Source organism: Chiroxiphia lanceolata, chromosome 4 (assembly GCF_009829145.1).
Source record: "Chiroxiphia lanceolata isolate bChiLan1 chromosome 4, bChiLan1.pri, whole genome shotgun sequence".
Lineage (NCBI taxonomy): Eukaryota > Metazoa > Chordata > Aves > Passeriformes > Pipridae > Chiroxiphia > Chiroxiphia lanceolata.
Genome location: NC_045640.1, coordinates 24,851,611 through 24,870,244, shown reverse-complemented (window position 1 = coordinate 24,870,244; position 18,634 = coordinate 24,851,611). Strand labels below are relative to the sequence as shown.

General features: G+C 39.6%; 1 protein-coding gene across 12 annotated transcripts in view; it reads left to right on the top strand.

Moving 5' to 3' along the window:
- Window positions 1-17,849, top strand: part of APBB2 (amyloid beta precursor protein binding family B member 2) — a 181,900-nt gene extending 164,051 nt beyond the window's left edge. For 9 of the 12 annotated variants that reach the window (XM_032684724.1, XM_032684726.1, XM_032684722.1 and 6 more), the window contains 6 exons: window positions 7,539-7,653; window positions 9,894-9,981; window positions 12,145-12,228; window positions 12,734-12,849; window positions 13,570-13,749; window positions 14,328-17,849. In XM_032684724.1, coding sequence (XP_032540615.1) covers window positions 7,539-7,653; window positions 9,894-9,981; window positions 12,145-12,228; window positions 12,734-12,849; window positions 13,570-13,749; window positions 14,328-14,495 — 751 coding nt within the window. In that variant the 3' untranslated portion in view covers window positions 14,496-17,849. The other 3 variants (XM_032684733.1, XM_032684732.1, XM_032684731.1) reach the window with 3 other exon arrangements.
- The last annotated feature ends 785 nt before the right edge of the window (window positions 17,850-18,634 follow it).

Genomic DNA, 18,634 nt, shown 5'->3' with positions numbered 1-18,634 from the left:
GGGGAGCAGCCAAAGAGGTGTAGGAGCTCTCTGAGATGGAGCCTCTAGAGTGAAGGAAAATTGCAGGGCTTTCCTGTGTGTCTAGGATTACCAGCAACTGTCAGAAAAATAGGGAAACTTCCTTCTCCCCCACATCTCTTCCAGCTCTCATCACTGAGAAGACTACATGTGGTTAAATGCACCATGACTGTCTACAAGAAATGGGAAGGAGAAGACTCTTGGGAGTAGTTATTTTTCTTGATTCCAAAGTACTTGGTATATAGTGACCTGGAGAAGGGGCTGTGGGTTTGCTTTGGAAGATGTGGAAGGGCAGAAGTGGTTTCAGTCACTGTCTGTCTGGTATCTGGTAGGTGAAATGGAAGTTGAGAAGTCCTCATTAAATCTTGTACAAACAGATTTTGCAGCTTTTGTGAATGCTGCTTGTTTCATCTAGTTATGGATTTTTCTCCCTAACTTCGCAAGTTCCTTGATGTGACTGTAATAAAAAGACAAGTGCACTGACCAGAGTCACAGATTTCATCTCAGCTATAAATCATTCTCCTTTCTCCTATGTGAAAGAGCAGTCTGGATAAAAAATCTGAAATGTTAATCCAGGGGATCTGTAATTTCTGTCATACATATTACTGCAAAGTTTCTTGCACCTTATCTTCTCTGCCATTTGTGATACTAGAATATTTGTGTGTCATGGAAAAACACCATCCAAGCATGGTGTTGATGGCATTATATTTATCTACTTTTCTCATGAGTCTCCTCTCACTTCTCTTGCTTTTTCTCCTTCTCTGCTGATTTACTCTGCTTCCATGGGTGCTCATGTCTTGACAGTGAATGGCAGCCTCCTGCCAGGTGCCTCGGACCCGCTCTGCTGTAGCGGTGGCTGCTCCCTCTTTTTTCTTCCCGCTTTCACAAGTCTCTGGTCAGCTGTTTGCAGGAAAGCAAAGTGAAGCCTGAAGGTTATGGACTCAGGAAATGGTTTCCCCACAGCATGACAGTGTGTGCTCTGTGACCCTGCAATCACAGGAGTCTGTACACCAGTAGAGAGAAATCTGTCATCTTCTGTAGGCTACTCTGGATGAATGTCCATCAATTTTAAGCCAAACTCAGAGAATATAATTTTCTAGTTCAAGGATTCTTGTTACAATTTGTAATACATAAATCTGTAAAGCAATTTACATTTTCCTGCATGTGTATCATTCTAATATAGTTGTTTTAAATAGCAGCAATTTATTTTGGTTGATAAGAGTAAAAAAATTTATTTCAGACTTCAAGGCTAAGGTGTCAGGGTTTTTTAACCAAAAACAAAAAAAAAAGGATTAATGCAATTCTCTATTATTCTGCAGTCCTTTGAAGAAATAAGTTTATAGTGGGAAGGTAATGGAGGATGTGCTGCTCTTTCAGGTTGTACTTAATTGGGATGCCTCCTAGGACTTTAGCCTAATAGTGGCACATGGTTATAACTGCTACTCAAACAGGACAGCATTAGCATAAATTGCTTTTAATGTGATTATATTCATCCAAGGTTGAGCAGCTAAATGATGCTTAGCCAGGTGTTAAATAGGTATGGCTATCTAAGGTTTAGTCAATTACTGTAGACATTTGCCAATTAAGGAGAGTAAAAGAGCAAATAAAAATTAAATTCCCTTCTACTTAGTACCTTACATTGTGTTTGCAGCTCTCAAAATTGGTTTTTAAAATGTCTTTCTCTAGTTCTGTACTCTTTCGAAGTAAAGAAATTTCTACTGAACTTTTAACTGCTCAGCAGAACCAGTCTTACCTACTCTTGCAGCAAAATAATCCTTATCTATTTTTCTGGGTTTCTAGCTTTTTTCCAGAATACTGGAAAATATCCAGTTCCTATAACTGGAAAGATATTAGTGGATTGTGTAGTACATGTGCAACTGATTAAAAAATTAAAAATTACCTACAGTGCAGTACTCCTTCTCTATAATCCTGTATCAGCAGAAGTGGTACCCTTGTGCTATAAAGTTTTCAAGAGTACATAGCTTTTTTCTGCAACATTATTCTCCCAGTAAGCACCTTGCTGTTCTCCCCACTGACGTGGAATGAAACTTTATCAGGAGCTCTCATTCAGATCCTACAGATTTCACGTGAACACAGACCCTATGGAGGCAGAGAAGACTCCAGCTGGATGAGGTGTGATCTGTTAACCCTGTGCTAGCTCTCTATTCAGCTATGGGCTTTGTAATGGCTTTTTGATTTCTTTTTTCACTTGTTTTCCCAGCAGGCTATAAAGACAGGGAAGTGGTAAGAGGAGGCATTTACCCTTTTCCATAAATTTCTATTGCAAACACATTACTTGGCACTTCTTCATTATCAAAGGGGCCTGTTGCACATAAATCTCACTTAAATGTTAATCAGCTTCCAGTGAGCTGTAGACAAATGAAGGTTTATAGATGAAGCAACCCAGAAGGGATCTGAAGTGGAAGAAGAATCAAAGAGAGGTCTTCTGGCTTTTTTATTATTCAAGGCTTTGGACAAACAAGAAGCTGTTCCATTGTGGTCCTAAGTTTGTTATTATTGCTGCAGGAAGCAGATACACTGAAATCTCCAAAGCCATACCTTTTTTTCCATGAGGGAGTGCGGAAGTCGGTTTTCCAAATGCCTAGAAATGCCTGAAGCAACACTGCAGGGCTTCCACTGGCAGTGGAGGAGCCAACTGGCACCAGCCCATACCTCCATCTCCAGGTCTTGGCTGCTGGGGTGCCATGTAGGGCCTGTGCGAGTGCACAGGCATCTAGGTGACTTCCATGAATTAATGAAATCAGTAGTACTGTTTGCGCAGTGTTAGAAGGGGAGGGAAGGACTGTTTGTGGGCTAATTTTGATTGATGATTCGAAAACAGATGGTGCTAGCAGGGTTGTACATGATGCAGTACCACAGGTTTTGAAGAACTCACATTTCATACAGATGCAGGCCCTGATCATCTAAAGGTTTATGTATAGTCGTAATCCATGAGTGTAATTAGCTAATTTACTTTGTTCAAGGTGTTCAGGTACTTAAAATGAAACACTGGTGTGTGAGTGTGAAACAGCACCACGAGGGTTTTATTAGCTCTCAGTACTTGAAACTGATGTATTGGCTGGCATTTAATTTTCTTCTGTAATTGTGCTATACAGCCTTTTTTATGATTGCATACCGTTACAAGCAGAAATATTTACAGAAGGTGCAGGACCAAGTGCCAGAGAGGCTCTAGTGCAGCGTTATGTGCAGCACTGCAATATTGAGGCAATTATGATGTCTATTGGTCAAAGTGATGGTCACAGTCTTGATTCATCAGGGATGGGGGAAGCTCACAAACATAAAGTTCGATGGGTTAATAAGCATTCAGATTCAGGTGGGAACTCCCAGGTACCTCCCCTGGGGCGAGAGGGGTAGTTTTACACTGTTTGATGTAACACTGGATCACATCCAGTCCTCTGGTGGAAGGCCCCAGAAATTAGTCTGGGGGCACTTTTGAGGGTTTTTGATTTGTGACACCTTCTAAGACATGACTGATGTTTCTCACACCAGAGCCCACTTTGCCCCATCAGAAGGGATGAATACCTCCAGGCCTACATGTGAATGTCCGATACCTCCTCGGGAGCAGGGCAGAGGGGTTTATGCCTGAGCCAGCTGTGTAAGGGACGACATTGACATGGCAGGACTAAAGTGGGACACCTGCAGTGTCCCACTACAGATACCACATCCATAACACTCATCAGACTCCTCTGTGCCCTTGCCACAGGTCTTACCTGTGGTCAGAATGGTCACTGAGCTGGGCTCTGCATGTGGCTCGTTCATTTGGCTGTCATTAGCCTTCCAGGAGAAAAGAAATGTTCTTACCCAAAAGCATGCAAGCTCATTACTGCTTATGGTACCCTCCACATTGGTCTCCTTTGATCAGAGAAATAAATTTAGAACTTGAAAGAAAAACTCGAGGCTCAGCGGGCTGCCCCCAGTCCACCTCTCTCTGCCTTTAAAATGCTGTTGAAAATACTTTTACCAAAGGTGTTTCCCACTTATGGGGTATAATTATGAGCTATGTTCCTTTACAACCAGGATCTTTGATCCTAACAGAATTCAGTCTTTTAGTTTAACAGACTTTTAATTATTTGACTCATTTTTATCTCTGCAGTCCTTTGAGTCCTACCTCCACTGGGAGGTAACGTGCTGACTAAACACATTTAGTATTATCTTACAGATAAGACTGAAAATCTTGCAGTAGAACTTGGATCTCAGATAAACTCTCTACAAGGTGAGATTTACTGTGGCCCCAGTGGTTGTCCAGTGTAGTAGGGAGGGATTTGGCAGCACAGTGGAGATGCCCATCCTGATGTGAACTCCCACAGCATGGTAGTTTATTGAGAAAGTTGTGAAGTTATGGTGTGCCAGTGCATTGCCAGAGCTACTGATCAGAGGTTGGGCCACAATTTATTGGGCTGTTTCAAATGGATTTTGCTGGCAATGTGTTATGTCCTCTAAGCCCTAATGATTTGCTTTGGTGGCTTTGTCCCACCTTAGCTTTTCTTAACAGTAAAATAAGGTTCTAACAGATAGCTGTATGGCTAACAGAAGGAGCAGGTTTTCTTCTGTGAGTGTGCAACTCTTTGAAGGTGCTGGCCTTAAAATTGGAAATCCTGGTATTGTATAGCTTCCTCAGGCTATGCAGATTTCCGTTTAGTCAAACAGGCTTCTGTGCAGTGCAGGCATCTTGGCAAAACAGCACCAGATGCTTTTTCTAGGATCAGCTTGTAAAGATGCATAAATCACCTGTTTACAAGTCCTCAAAGGAATAGTATTGATTTGGCATAAATGGTTGTATATGGTAATAAATAACGATCTAATGGTCACACGGATGACTTCCGATGTTGTTTTAAGTTAATGCGAACACAGGTTTCAGCTGTTATGTCTGTGCTCTGAAAGAACAGACCTTGATCCAATAATAAGGTGTGTGTGCAGCAGTCTACTTGTTTATGCTATGTGTCTTTGCTACTCTGCAAGTCATGGTCACTTCCAGCAAGTTTTTCTTGCATGGAAAGTGGGGGGGAGTCTTAATGAGGTTATGGTGGAAAATCCATGTCTGTTAAGTGAATAATGTTTTTGCATTGCAGTTAAAATGTTTGTTAGGGAAGATATTTGGACTCAAAAATGTGAAGTCTGTAACTTAGGACATTTAAAAGACGGCAGCTAAAGCCAAACACATAGAAAACAAAAATTCAAAATGCGTAGGATATTTGAAAATTCCTCACAGCTCTCAAACCAGGCAACGTTTCTTTAGAGTTCAGGATTTTTTATGTGGGTCTTTTGTGAGCCTGAGCATTTTCAGAGACCTGCCCTGCAGGTCTTTCAGGAGAAGCACCAATAATGTTGAAAGCTTACTTCAAAAGGCAAAACTCTCAAAGGTTTTTTATGTGGCGCTTGGTTTCATTTTTTAACCCGTAGCTGCTAATTTTTCATAAACCATAGGTAAGCCATACTCCCTTTTCTTAGTCTTATTACTAGAGTCCAGCTAGGAGTCTTCAATTTGCTTTTGAAACATTAAGCTAGGAGGAAGCCATTCTAAAGCAAGACTTGGCACATGTACAGATGAGCCAAAAGCATCAGCCTTTTTCCAGGAGCAAGATTGCAGCTGGAACTCAGCACTTCTGTGATCTTGCAGCAAAAGAGCCAAAAGGCTCTTGTGGACAAGGGTCTGAGGGTCAGTCTGGAGCTAGGAACCTCAGAGCATCTTCTGTAATAGACAGCACCTTCCTGGATTATTGCCTTGTGATTTTTCCTGCAGGTCACGAGCAGTTGGGTAAAACACCATCCCTCCTCAAGGTGCCTGTATCTTACGTGCTGGAGGTCAGTGTTGCAGTGAAAACCAACGCAGCCTGTGGGCTGCATTCCCTGTGTAGGAAGGGTTCAGGGCAACACACTCCACCTGCTGCCCTGCTGCCTCCTGTCTCTGCTGTGCCCTAGTGTGTGCCATTGCAGGTTGGCATGCAGTGAGATGGAGAGGGGCCTCCATCTTCACTGTGTTTCTGCACTGTTCTGTCATGTGGAATTGCTTCCAAATCTCATCCCCTGATAGTTTTATGTCATTTGGTTTTCTTAAAGTATTGCTCATGAGGCTCCAGGTTGCAAAGCAGTTAGATGGAACAACCACCTGTACCTGTTACTGAGCAGCCCTTACATTTCAAGGGCTCATTAAGGGCAAAATCTAGTGCTGTTCAGTTAGATACAGGTACTGTACTTGACTGCAGGACAGCGTTCATCTCTCGTACAGAGCTGGAAGGCCAGCAATCCAACTGCCACAGTCTCTTTCTCCCTGAATAGCTTCAGTATAAAATTCTTCAATTCACTGGGCCTCTCAAATGAATGAAGAAATTGGCCATCCATGCTACATTAAACCCTGCTTGGAATATTTACAGATTTTATAAACAAATACTTTAGTTTATACTAAACCTGGGGTTTAGGAATATCCTTTGCCATTCTAACTCTTTACCAGTTAGAATCTTGCTGGTAATTATTTATGTGGGAAGCAGAAAGGCATTGAAGACTTCAGAGAGAGAGACTTCAGGCAAAAGAGGCTGTTGGGAGCTCCAGCTTTGCTTGTCTGATTTAATTGTAGTTAACTACTCAGTATAACTTAGCTAGGGATGAAAAGTCCCAGAGAAATCTGGAGGTAACAGGAGGGTCACAAAGTAGGAGTGGGCTGTGGTTGCTTGGAGGGCATGAAAAAACAGACATGTAAGTCCAATGAACATAGAGTCGGGTATAGCAAGGATGGCAACTGGGCAAAGCCAAGCTTCTTCCTGACACAGCATAGACCGCTTCAGCTTTTTCAGAAGAGCTCCAACTCTTAAGAAGCCTGAGAGCAAATAAACATAGTCCTGGCACTTCCTTCACCCATGCTGGAAAGCTGTACTGTGCTGTGGTGACTAGCGAGTACAGTGCAAAAAATATCTTTTGTAGGGCAGCTTTATTTAACTTTTGAAAAAATAAGGTCAGAAATTTAGGGCAATTAGTGTGAGCAAAGCTCGGCAGGTTCACATCTCCCTTATGCAACCAGATCTCTAATTACTATCTGCATATTTTAAACACTTTATACAGTCCTTTGAAATACAGTTTTTCTCTAACTACAGTCTTGTATGCAGTTTCTCACTTTTTTAACAGTTGAGAGCTGCATGTGTTTTCTGTCTTAATTTGTAATTCTCTCCCCATTTCATCTTCAGTAAAATATTTGAGTAAATTTTCCTGTGTATTTACGATTGCATTTGGAATTATGGGTTATAACTTCAGTAAGTTGCATGGTTAGGAAACTGTAATGAACTTTTTAATTATATAGATTGAGCACCAAAATTTATATATATGTTTCATGGGTAGTAGTTTATTACATTTGTAGATCTGCTTGTCTAAGGCTGTGTTGTATTCTTTGAGAGCTGAGGCACACGCCTGTTAAATTGAAGTAGGACTTGCTGTTTTGGATATACTACTGATTCTACTGCCATAGTTTGTTTTGCTTGTTTCTAATATGTCAGGTTTTTTTGTTTACACAGAGACTTTGCTTATGTGGCAAGAGACAAAGACACGAGAATTCTAAAATGCCATGTGTTTCGATGTGACACACCTGCAAAAGCCATCGCTACCAGTTTACATGAAATCTGCTCAAAGGCAAGTGGATTTAAAATCAGCTGCATTCGTCTGTTTAGAGATCCCTGAGCCTTATACATACATGTAATCATCAGTTGTATGCAGTGTTAGTTTAGTTTATATCACTGGCAACAAGAATGATGTAGAGAATTTGTAAAGGAAAGGATGCAAATGGATAGGAGTTATGGGAGGGTGAGCATTTAGATTTGAGAAAGATGATATGTGCTTTTGATTTGACAAGTGTGTATAGAGACTGAAGGTTTTCTTGAGTAAGAAAGAAGCTGCAGGTTCAAAATGGAAAAAGAACACAGAGCTTCAATGAATAATAAACTGTGATCTTAAACTCCATAAATAAATCAGACCTTGCTTGAATGGTGTTATTCAATGGTATTATCCTGCAGGAGAGACAGAAAATAGTTGCTAAGTATATTTAAAAAAAATCATGGAGAAGAGGGGGTGTAAGCTACTGTGGTTATGAATACTAAAGAATCCTAGCTCCTGCTGATCATAGTGTTGTCTGTAATACTGGAGAGGACTATCATTTTACCTTATAGATTTGACACCATTTCCTGGTTATTAATTTTATTTTTCTTGGATGATCTGTTTATGAATGTCCTCTGTACAGTCATTTCATGCAGCAATAGCAAGGCAGCACATTCTTTACAGCAAGCAGTCTGATTGAAATGCTTTATAAAGAGGAAATTAAACCAATCTACTTGAAGCTCTTCTTTTACTCTTTTATTGAACTGTGGTGGATTTGCAACTGCATCCCCCTTTCTAAAAATACTATGCTTCTTTTGGTTTTCATTAAAATATGGCAGTTTGCACCACAGGAAGAGTGGGCTGTGGGGACTAATAACTTTATTAGTTATCTCTGTGTAACTTGTCCCTCCTCATAAGTCACAGCTCTTCTAGAAAAGCTATTTAGAAAACCTTCAAGTTCTGAAATTCTGCTGTATGCCTGTCATTTGCTTTTTACATTTTGTCTTCATGTTAGTGAATGGAATCAGTGATGCCAAACCCTCCTTTATAGTCAGTTGTATAATCTAAAAAGTTTTCATTTTTGCAACACCGCAGATCTGGTACTGAACTTGTTAGTGATATCTCATGCAAGCAAGGTGAGCATTTGCACAGTGTGCGTTACTGTAGCCCTCTGGGCAGCACAGGTTTGCCTGAGGCAGAAGGTAGCCCGGCAACTGTGCAAAGTCTGGCACGTTTGTCCTGGTTCTTGTCCTGGTTCGGGTGCCAGAGGGAGTAGCAGTAGCAGCACTCAGGTAGCTGCTTGGTTTGGCCAAGGAGCTGCAGGCTGTGCTTGGTGAAGTTTAACACCAGGGACTGCAGCAGTGGCTGACTGGAGAAGGCTAGACCTATTGTGTTCTTCCTGGTTCTTTTCCAATTCTCCAATTCACACAGGTGTTTCCAGCAAGTCTAGCAGGAAAAAACATGCTACACAGGCCCTAATGCAGCTGCTTTTATCCAGTAAGGTCAACATCAAGTAAATGCTGTGGTAGCTATACACAGGGATATCAGAAAGGGAGCAGAGCTGTCACACAAGTAACTACGACATGAAACTTCTGACATTAATTTTGGATAAGAGAACAGCAAGAGAACAACTAGACATTTAAGACTATAGCTAATGGAACAGACGTAGCGTAAAGAAGCAGATAGCAATGGTTCATATATGAGCTTTGGAAAATTTCTGTTAGCTTCCCTGGATGCCTTCTCTGTCATATATTTGTAGGGAATAACCATCCAAAATGGTTATTTTGAAGTAGGTTTTTTTTTCCTCTTTTGCTACTATTATGTATGTTGGGGGAAGAACAGGTTGAACTTTGCATGGGATTTTTAATTCCAGAATAAACATAAAAATGGAGGGGAAAATCATATACAGCAGAAGATAGTTCAGAGAGAAACGTAAATAATGAATACTTTTCTCTGTGCATTAAATATTTATATTTCTTGCTATATTACTCCTCCTCCTATCAGCTGCAATTTTACTATTCAGAAAAATGACTAGAGTTTTTTTCCTCCTTCATCTGTCTTTAATCTAGGCTTGTACACCACTTAAGTTCTTTATGTAGTAAAGGAATGGTGAATAAAGTGGAGGAAAATTAAAGTTGTTATTTAAAAAGAATAACCTGCTTAGTCATTTGGCTTCTGAATTACTTCAGATTTCAGAAACTAGGATTGTAATAGGAGTAAATTTGTAGTTGTTGCTGTACTTTTTTTTTAAAATGCTGTATTATCACTGTCTTCTTCAGATTATGGCTGAACGGAAGAATGCTAAAGCCATGGCTTGCAGCTCACTGCAAGACAGGACAAATGTCACTCTTGATGTTCCTCTGCAAGGTACTGTGTTGCAGCTAGTATCCTCAGGATGGTCCTGTTTTAGATGAGTTTTGTTTCTGATGCAGCTTTGGATGAAAATGGAGCATATTGAGTGGAGAGCAAGCCTGTCTTTTAATTAATGTATCTGACTGTAACCTGTTCCTGTTTTACTTTAATTATTTTTACTTATTATGTTGACAGTAATGGACCTTTACTCAATTATGTCAACTTGTGCATTTCCGCTTTTATTTTGAAATGCAAGTGTTGCAAATCCAGTCTTACTTTTTTGGGGATATTTGGACATAATGTCCTTTTCAAACCAAAATACCTCCTGACTTGAGACTGCAGCAGTTGGCCAAATCTTCCTGTTACAACCTGCCCCAGAAGGCGAGGGTAACCCAGATTCTTTTTAAAAGGTCCCTTGGGGTGGATTAGAGTGAAACAATACTGAGCGATCAGTGTTTGTAAATATATATATGTAGGGTTTATTTTGGTTGCAAAGGAAAACATGTGTGTAGCCATGTTGATTGGTGTTATATACAGTACTATAGCAATATAAAAGCATAAAAATAACACTTAAAATGTATAAGGAAAGGTAAGAGAAAGAAAGGATAAAAGTAGAAAGACATATAGTCACCACCCGTTGGATCCAGCAATGAGAGTTGGTAGTTGCAATTTCAATGTCTGTTGGCCGAAGTGACAGTCACAGTCTTGTGGAACTGATGGTCTTGATCCAGTGGGGGCAGCCCACAAAACTCAAAGATTTCATGAGTTATATACTCTCGGGTTCAGGGGGAAACGCTTAATACTGCCCGTGGACTGGGGAGTTTTACACTTGATGATGTAAAACTGGATCACAGGACATTTAATGAGTCTTTGACACCTTCTAAGATGTTACAGATGCCTAAGATGTCAGCACAGTTGAGTCCATAATGGCCCATCAGCAGAGATACCTCCAGGCCATGTGTGAATGTCTCAGTGCTTCCCCAGAGGGGAGTTATCACAGCTGAGTCATTTGTGTAAGGAAGAAGAAACACTACCCTGCCTCACAGGGCTTGCCTCTTTCCTTATCTCGTATAACACCCAGCTTGTAGCCTGAGGTGTCAGGTGTGCACACCTTCAGCACCTGCGCAGCCACTGTGCACATTGTTATCAAAGCACCCTGCTGGGTGTTGGAGCCCTTGGCATTAACAGTCCAGTCTCTCAAGGGAATGGGAGAGTGCCAGTGAGTCTGTGGGCTATGGCCTCCTCCCAGCCTTGTTTACTTTGCCTTAAACCTGAGGTGATTAGACAATAGCACCACATTTATCTTACCTCAGGTTCCAGGTAGGAGGCTCAACTCACAGTCCAGTTTCCTGAAATACAGGAGGCATGTTTGGTGGGGATTGAGCTTTAATGATCTTAACAATGTTCTAAGCCATTAATAATTTCAGTCTCTCACACTTAAAACCAGAATATACTCCAGTTAATCACTTGGATTCAGAGGAGCCGTAGGAGTACTCTTCCTAGGTTTCAGCATCTATTTTAGAAATTTCTGAGGCAAGGAGTGCAAGTGGGTTTTCATCCAGCCGAAGGGTCTTCTGCACACTCTGATGCATTGTAGAAGGAAGTTGCATTTTTGTGCCTTTATTAGTTATACCTTAGTAGTTGCTATTTTGAAAGTATTCCAGGAGAACAAACATACTTTGTGTTAGCTTTACAGGACATTATGTGCTTCTAGATCCACAAGTTTGTAATGAATACCTTACTTCTAATCCATACATCAACTTGTGTAATGATCTGTGTAATGTGTAGTGTTCAGACAGTAGTATTGATTACTTGTTAGCATATTAGCAGGGATGGTATTAAAAGCAGATTCCAGATTTTACATAGTTATTTTAGTGAAACTTAGGTCTGTATGTCTCAAAAACCCATTCATCTATGTTTTCTGGTTTTTAATATGCCAGCAATATAATGTGACCTTATTCTTAGTGTACACCAAACATCAGCTGATGAAAATTTATTCCTAATTCCTTTAGAAATTATTGAGGCTTGCTCTTGTTAGAAGTAAAAATCTGTTTTAATCGATACAATACCTTCAGAGTGCAATTACTGGGTAAACTGTTCTATGTTATTGATGAAATAAAAGTAGTTTTTCCTGCTGTGAATGCTGATTAATAGAAATTGAGTTTTGTTCCCATGCAGTAGATTTCCCAACACCAAAGACAGAACTGGTACAGAAGTTCCACGTCCAGTACCTGGGCATGCTACCTGTAGCTAAACCTGTGGGTATGTAACACTTAAGTGTCTTCCAAAGTACCTTGCATAAGCTCTGAAACCTGGACTCTGGCTAGCCTAGGGTAAATGCATGGTTTTTGAAGGGTACCAACTCTTGTGTTTCAGCCATACAAATCAGGCACGAAGACATCAAATATTCAGGGCATCATATGAACATGTGTTTTGCAGCCAGGGTATTTTGGGAGCTGCCAAGAAAGCGAAGTTTCTTTCTACATCTTCCTCTGAATATAAGCTCTGCTACTAATGAGAAGGGCCCTAGAGATCTGAAATGGTGCAGCAGCTCAACAAGATGCTGTCGTGGTTTTTATAAGCCAGAGACACCTGTTTTGGTTTTGCAGATAAAGAAATACAACTTCACAATACTTCCTTCCATTATCAAAATAATTTTAATAAGGAGCCCAGAACAATCTGTTTTCTGTACTACAGTGTGAAGATAAAAAGTTTTGTTATTGTTTACATATTTTATTTTTCATTATTGCATTTTCTTCTCTTTTAGGAATGGATACTCTGAATAGTGCCATTGAGAGTCTTATGGCTTCCTCTAGCAAAGATGACTGGATGGCAGTTACCATGAATGTTGCTGATGCTACTGTCACAGTAATCAATGAAAGAGTAAGGCAGACTGTCTTGTTTAAAACACATTTGAGTGTTGAAAACCAGGAACACAGAAACGTTAGTAGAGTTAATTTACACTGGAATTCATTTGTTTATTTTGCATTTGGTTTCTTTCCAGAATCTGCAGAGGCTCTTACTGCTTGTATCAGCTTCAGCTTTCTTTACCATTCCAAGCATGTTCTCAGAAATAAAAAGTATTCATTAGATACTTAAATTCAGTTTCTAGGAATTTGGAGCCTAAAATGTTGTAGGTTAAGCCTCAAGTAACAATCCTAAATTCCAAACTATATTTACTTTATTCTTGGTATGGAAGCCAAGAGTAATATTTAAATCTGTGTTACAGAGGAAAATATAGAGCATTTTCCATAGAGATTAATACAGTGAAACTTTTGAAGAAAGTCTTTTGATGAGCTACTAAACCAGCATCTCTATAGCATACCAGTGATAGGGGAGCATATTTTGGAGTCATTATAGGCGTGTTGTTTTGTTTCTTTACAAAACGAGCAGTTTGTGAAATGTACAACCTGCTCTGTGCTAACGTTCAAAGCCTTGGTTTTCCAGTGACAGCCTAGAAGGAGATCCAGCCCAGGCCCGAGCACACTGGGCATATGCAGATAAATCAGGAATTACAATACTATTTCAGCATATCCTCCTATTTAATCAAAATTGGAAGTTCCACAGAATATCCAAGAGTAATGGTCATTTGATTCATTACAGAATGAAGAGGAAGTCATGGTGGAGTGTCGTGTGCGGTTCCTGTCCTTCATGGGAGTAGGCAAAGACATTCACACATTTGCCTTCATTATGGATACAGGAAACCAGCATTTTGAGTGCCACGTTTTTTGGTGCGAACCAAATGCAGGCAACGTATCAGAAGCTGTTCAGGCTGCTTGTATGGTAAGTGACCTTCTTCAAAGGCATCTAATAGCACTTAGATTTTTCACTGTCTCCATAAATAATCATCTTTTGAAATTTGCAATTATATTAATTTCAAGGCAGAAAAAGAATGAACAGATAAAAATAGGAATTGTATTATGATATATTTAACCAATTAAAATCCAAACATTTAAAGTTTGAAATGCCAGTTTAGTGAATAATGCCCCTTTAATCATCCTCCTTCTTAACCTTTGCAATGTCTCTGTAAGTTAGAAATCTTTTCTTTCACTACACAATTGTTATACAATCCAGTGGCAATATAGTGAAAATAATCCTTGTTCCAAAGTAGCTGAACCCAGAAAATTTATTTTTCAGTTTTCAAATGGCTGTTTATATGATGTAGTATCTGTTGTGTGCTAATGAAGTTTCTGCCCACACACTGACAGACCAATGTCCCGCTAACTTGAGCTATGCTTTCTGTCACAGCCAAAACAGAGGTTTGGCTATATTTAATGAGAAAGTATTAAGAGTGTATTTGAAATGCTCTGTGAAATTATTGGATAGAGTATTGATTGCAGAATGGTTTTGCTTTGTTGCAGTTACGGTATCAGAAGTGCTTAGTAGCCAGACCTCCTTCACAGAAAGTTCGACCACCCCCACCTCCTGCAGACTCGGTGACTAGAAGAGTTACAACTAACGTAAAAAGAGGAGTGTTGTCTCTCATTGACACTTTGAAACAGAAACGTCCGGTCACTGAGATGCCATAGCTGTGCAAGAGGGAAGATTCTTCTAACATTTAACTGAAGATAACAGTAGCTACACTAAGGAAAATGAACTGACAATATCTGGCCTTCCATTTCAATTGCTGATGCTTTGTCTTCAGAGAATTTACCCTTATCAAAACAATATTAGACAAGCATGTTCTCTCGTTCTTGCCACCATCGTCTGATATGAAAAGAAGCATGAATAATTTTTTTGCTGTCAGTGAGTTACATCATGGGCAATGGAAGGTTTGTTTGATTGTAAATACATGAACATTACCTAAACTCACACAAAAAAAGAATATGGCCATGTCCCTCCCAGTGAACTCATGCTAAAGTCCATGGAGCGAATGATGCCTGAGTTAAAATTTCACCTTCTTGAGCTGGATTTGTCACAAACCAATCTTAAATCCTACAGCACTTTGCTGTGTTTCCAACACTGGAATGGGTACCATGTATTAGCTACCATTGAATTACTGTAGATTAAATAACAAGTTTTGTTTTTTGCAGAACTACACCTGTTAGTTTTAAATTGTTTGTCAGCGTTGGTCTAGCAGCCACTTTATCATCTCCCTGACATGCTTTGGAATCATGGTGTAATTATTTCATCTTTTGGTTACACATTGTGGTCTTAGAGAAGAATTGTGTTTAAAACCAAATCAATGATGAAAAATCCAGAAATGGTTTTAGTAATTGAGTTGCAGGGTGATCAACTGAAGCTTTTCACCTTTAAACATAAAAATGAAACTGTTGGCTGTTAAATTTATTCTCCTAAATCTGTCATTTATTCATCAGAAATACCATTTGTTTCATGCAGGGCTCAAAACAATCAGGACTAAGTAAGAAATAATGATTTTATTGTCTTAAAACTGTTATAGAGGCTAAACTATTCCATACTTTTTCCATTCAAGTGTTTGATGAAACGTTCAATTCCGTGTCTGGTTGCACAATTCCCCCTTCCCCTAGAGTTTGCTGCTGAATACTTAGCATGCCAGAAAAAGAACAATTATGTTTCTTGTTATTTACAAAATTCCATGAAATTATTTTAATGCTCTTGTAACAAAATTAGAAGAGAGTTGTTTTCTAACAGGGTAGTGCTTCAGGTGATATAACATGATTTCAATGCTTTTGCTCCAAAGGCTTCATCTGATTGCTTTCATTGACACACCTGCAGACCCTCACAAATCAGCCCAGCATTGCCCTCAAAATTGCACCTCAGGCTAATTTTGAAATGCAGTTATGCATCTTCAGTCTTTCCCTTGGCCATCTTCTGTCTAGACCTGCAGATTGGTACACACTTTGGACATGGAACATTAAAAATATTTTTAACTAGTGTTAAAAACGTTTTGCCTCCATTTATAGAAGAGTTCCAAACCGTGTCTCCCAAGTCTGCAAATCTGGATAAAGGAACATTGTCAATGTTATTCTTACAATAACTCCTTTTTATTTTACTATGCAAGAGACTGTTACAAACAAACTATTTTCTTTTTTATTTCCTTGTTTAAAGAAATTAGTGACAACACCTGGGCAAAGTAACTTAGGAACACAACAGGAAAAGAATGACGATTCCAGAAATTTCTGCATTGAAAAATGCAGAAATATCATTAAACTAAACTCAGCATGATGTATGAGCAAATGTCAGGTGAAGGCTAGCTATGCAACTATGGTAATTATATTTAGCTCTCTAGAATACGCTCTGAAGAGCTGATCCTCCACCCATCTGAGATCTCTTCATGAAGGAGATTCTGCACCTCAGGCACTGAAGCAATTGTTTCCCCTCTCAAGGCTCACATTCTTGCCTTTGCACCAGCTCTATTGCTTGTACAGCTGGAAGAGAAGCTGCTTGTGCTGAGTGTGCAGGGAGAGCTGCAGGTGAGGGGATGCAAACAACTCCCCTCCTCCCCCTAATCAGTACCAGTGGTTTAACGGAGTACAAAACCAAATCACAAAGCATGGGCATGGCAGCTTGCACACCTGCTTCTGTAGTTTCTAATATTGATCCCAGTCACCTCTGCTAGGAGCAGTATAAAAACTCACTTCCTATCAGAGAACCACAGAACTGTTTGGGTTGGAAGAGACCTTAAAGATCATCTGGTTCCAACCCCCCTGCCGTGGGCAAAGACACCTTCCACTAGACTGGGTTGCTGAGCCCCATCCATCCTGGCCTTGAACACTTCCAGGGATGACTGCCCTTAAAATGTGGTGGCTAACACTACCTTTAGGTATATTTGTGAAGTTAAGAGATAAAAGTTTCCTTTTTTGGCATTGTGCCAGTGATTCAGATTTTATTTTAAATTACTTCGATAGTGTCTTTTTAAAGTTCCAGCTGGGAACAGCGTGATTTGGGATTTGCAACTGTTGTACAACAGTGAAATAATTTTAAGCAGTATAATTAAATTTCATCATTGCACCTCTACAGTGCTGATTCTCCCCAGGAAAGATCTGGACTCTAACTAAACCAACACTTAGTGAGCAGCAGTGTGAAGTTCTGCACCAGTGTTGTCAAGGCTATGAACATCTGGTTAGTTTTCAGTAGCAATGTGTGCAATTGCAGGAAGGGCTGAGAAGATAGAAGGGTATTTGAAAAGCTGTACTTCACTCACCAATGTTTGTTTTAAGAGGTTTGTGTCTGTTAACAAAATGTTGATGATTTTGCAAGTATTTAAGTAGTGTGCTTAATGGTCTGACTATATGTGGCCTTTTTGCTTCAGTAGATCTCCTTATTCTCCAAAAGATTTAATATACATCCAGGTGTTTGCAGAGTTGGAGCCTAATATTGCAAAGCCCATTATCTTTTGTTAAACAGTATATTCAGATGCTCTTTTTACCATGGCCAAAAAAGTATGTATGGGGTGTGTGTGTTTGAGCAACTGCCACTGTTCTAGTTGATGTTATAGCGACCCTTCAGTTATCTATGCATTTTTTATAATACCTAGTGATTCTGTAGACTGGCAGCCATGTTCACTATGCCTTGTATGTCTGATGCCATATTCTAACTTAACCTGTTAAATACAGCTTAAAATATTTTTATTTTATTTATTCTATTTTTACTGAAATATCCTGCATTATTATGTTGATGTATTGTCTTTACCGGACGTGCTCTTGTAACATTCTCCACTCTGTATACTATAGGTTGCCTAAAAAAGGCAGGCTTTGTAATTATTTGTAGTCACATTTTTATTGAAGTCTGTAGAAAAATCATGTAAAGCAAAGCAAATTTCTTCATTTTTTTCAATGCAAGTACTAAGTTAGAGGTAAGTATCACGTGTCAGTCAGTCATGTCATTAACACACTCCCTTGCAGAAGCAAGGAAATTTATTTTCAGTCAATGACTAAAAGATAAAAGCCTTTCTTTTGAAATCTGCAGTGCTGGCTGAAGGTTTTATTTAAGCCACTTACTGTTTCATTTGAAGGGGAGCAAGGGGGGCTGTGAGAGATGTAAGGCCACAGAGGCCACCTACAGGGTGGTTAAATGGGAATAACAAAAATTGCATGGAAGGGCATAGAATCCATTCAGAGTAAAATGAGGTTTTAGTGATATACTTCCTGTGCAGAGTCACATGTACCTAGAGAAGTAATATGCCCTTTTGAGACAGAGGAACAAAAACTATGTAGTATCTAATAGATTAATCAGTTCTGTGTCACTGAGAGTTCTACATCTCTTTCCTTTTAAATGTATCAAGCATTTCATAGATCATTTACCTAGAGATCTAAACCTGTCAGTATATCACCCATGGAAAAGAGAACTTTCTCATTTCAACAGTGAGTATGGCCTCAGCATTTCAGCATTACCATCGACCACATTACTCCTTTCTTGGGCAGGTTAATTAACACATTGCTACAACTTGTATGTACAGTCAGCCAAAGCAGGTTTGTTTAACAGCAGTAAGAAAGAAGGAAACACATCCACTGTTTATTAGGAGAGCCCAGTCTTTACATAAAGCACCTGACTGACACAGAAAAGGACAATTTTCCCTGCTGTTGGCCACTTCTCCACATTTAAATGTAATCTGTTCTGAGAATAAATTTAGCTGCATAAAGTGATCGTCTCAACTGTTACTGCTCCATGAAACTGGGAAATTATTTTTTTGTTCCAAATGGTGGTTGAGGGACGGGAAAAACAATAGTGGTGGGTTTAGAGGCAA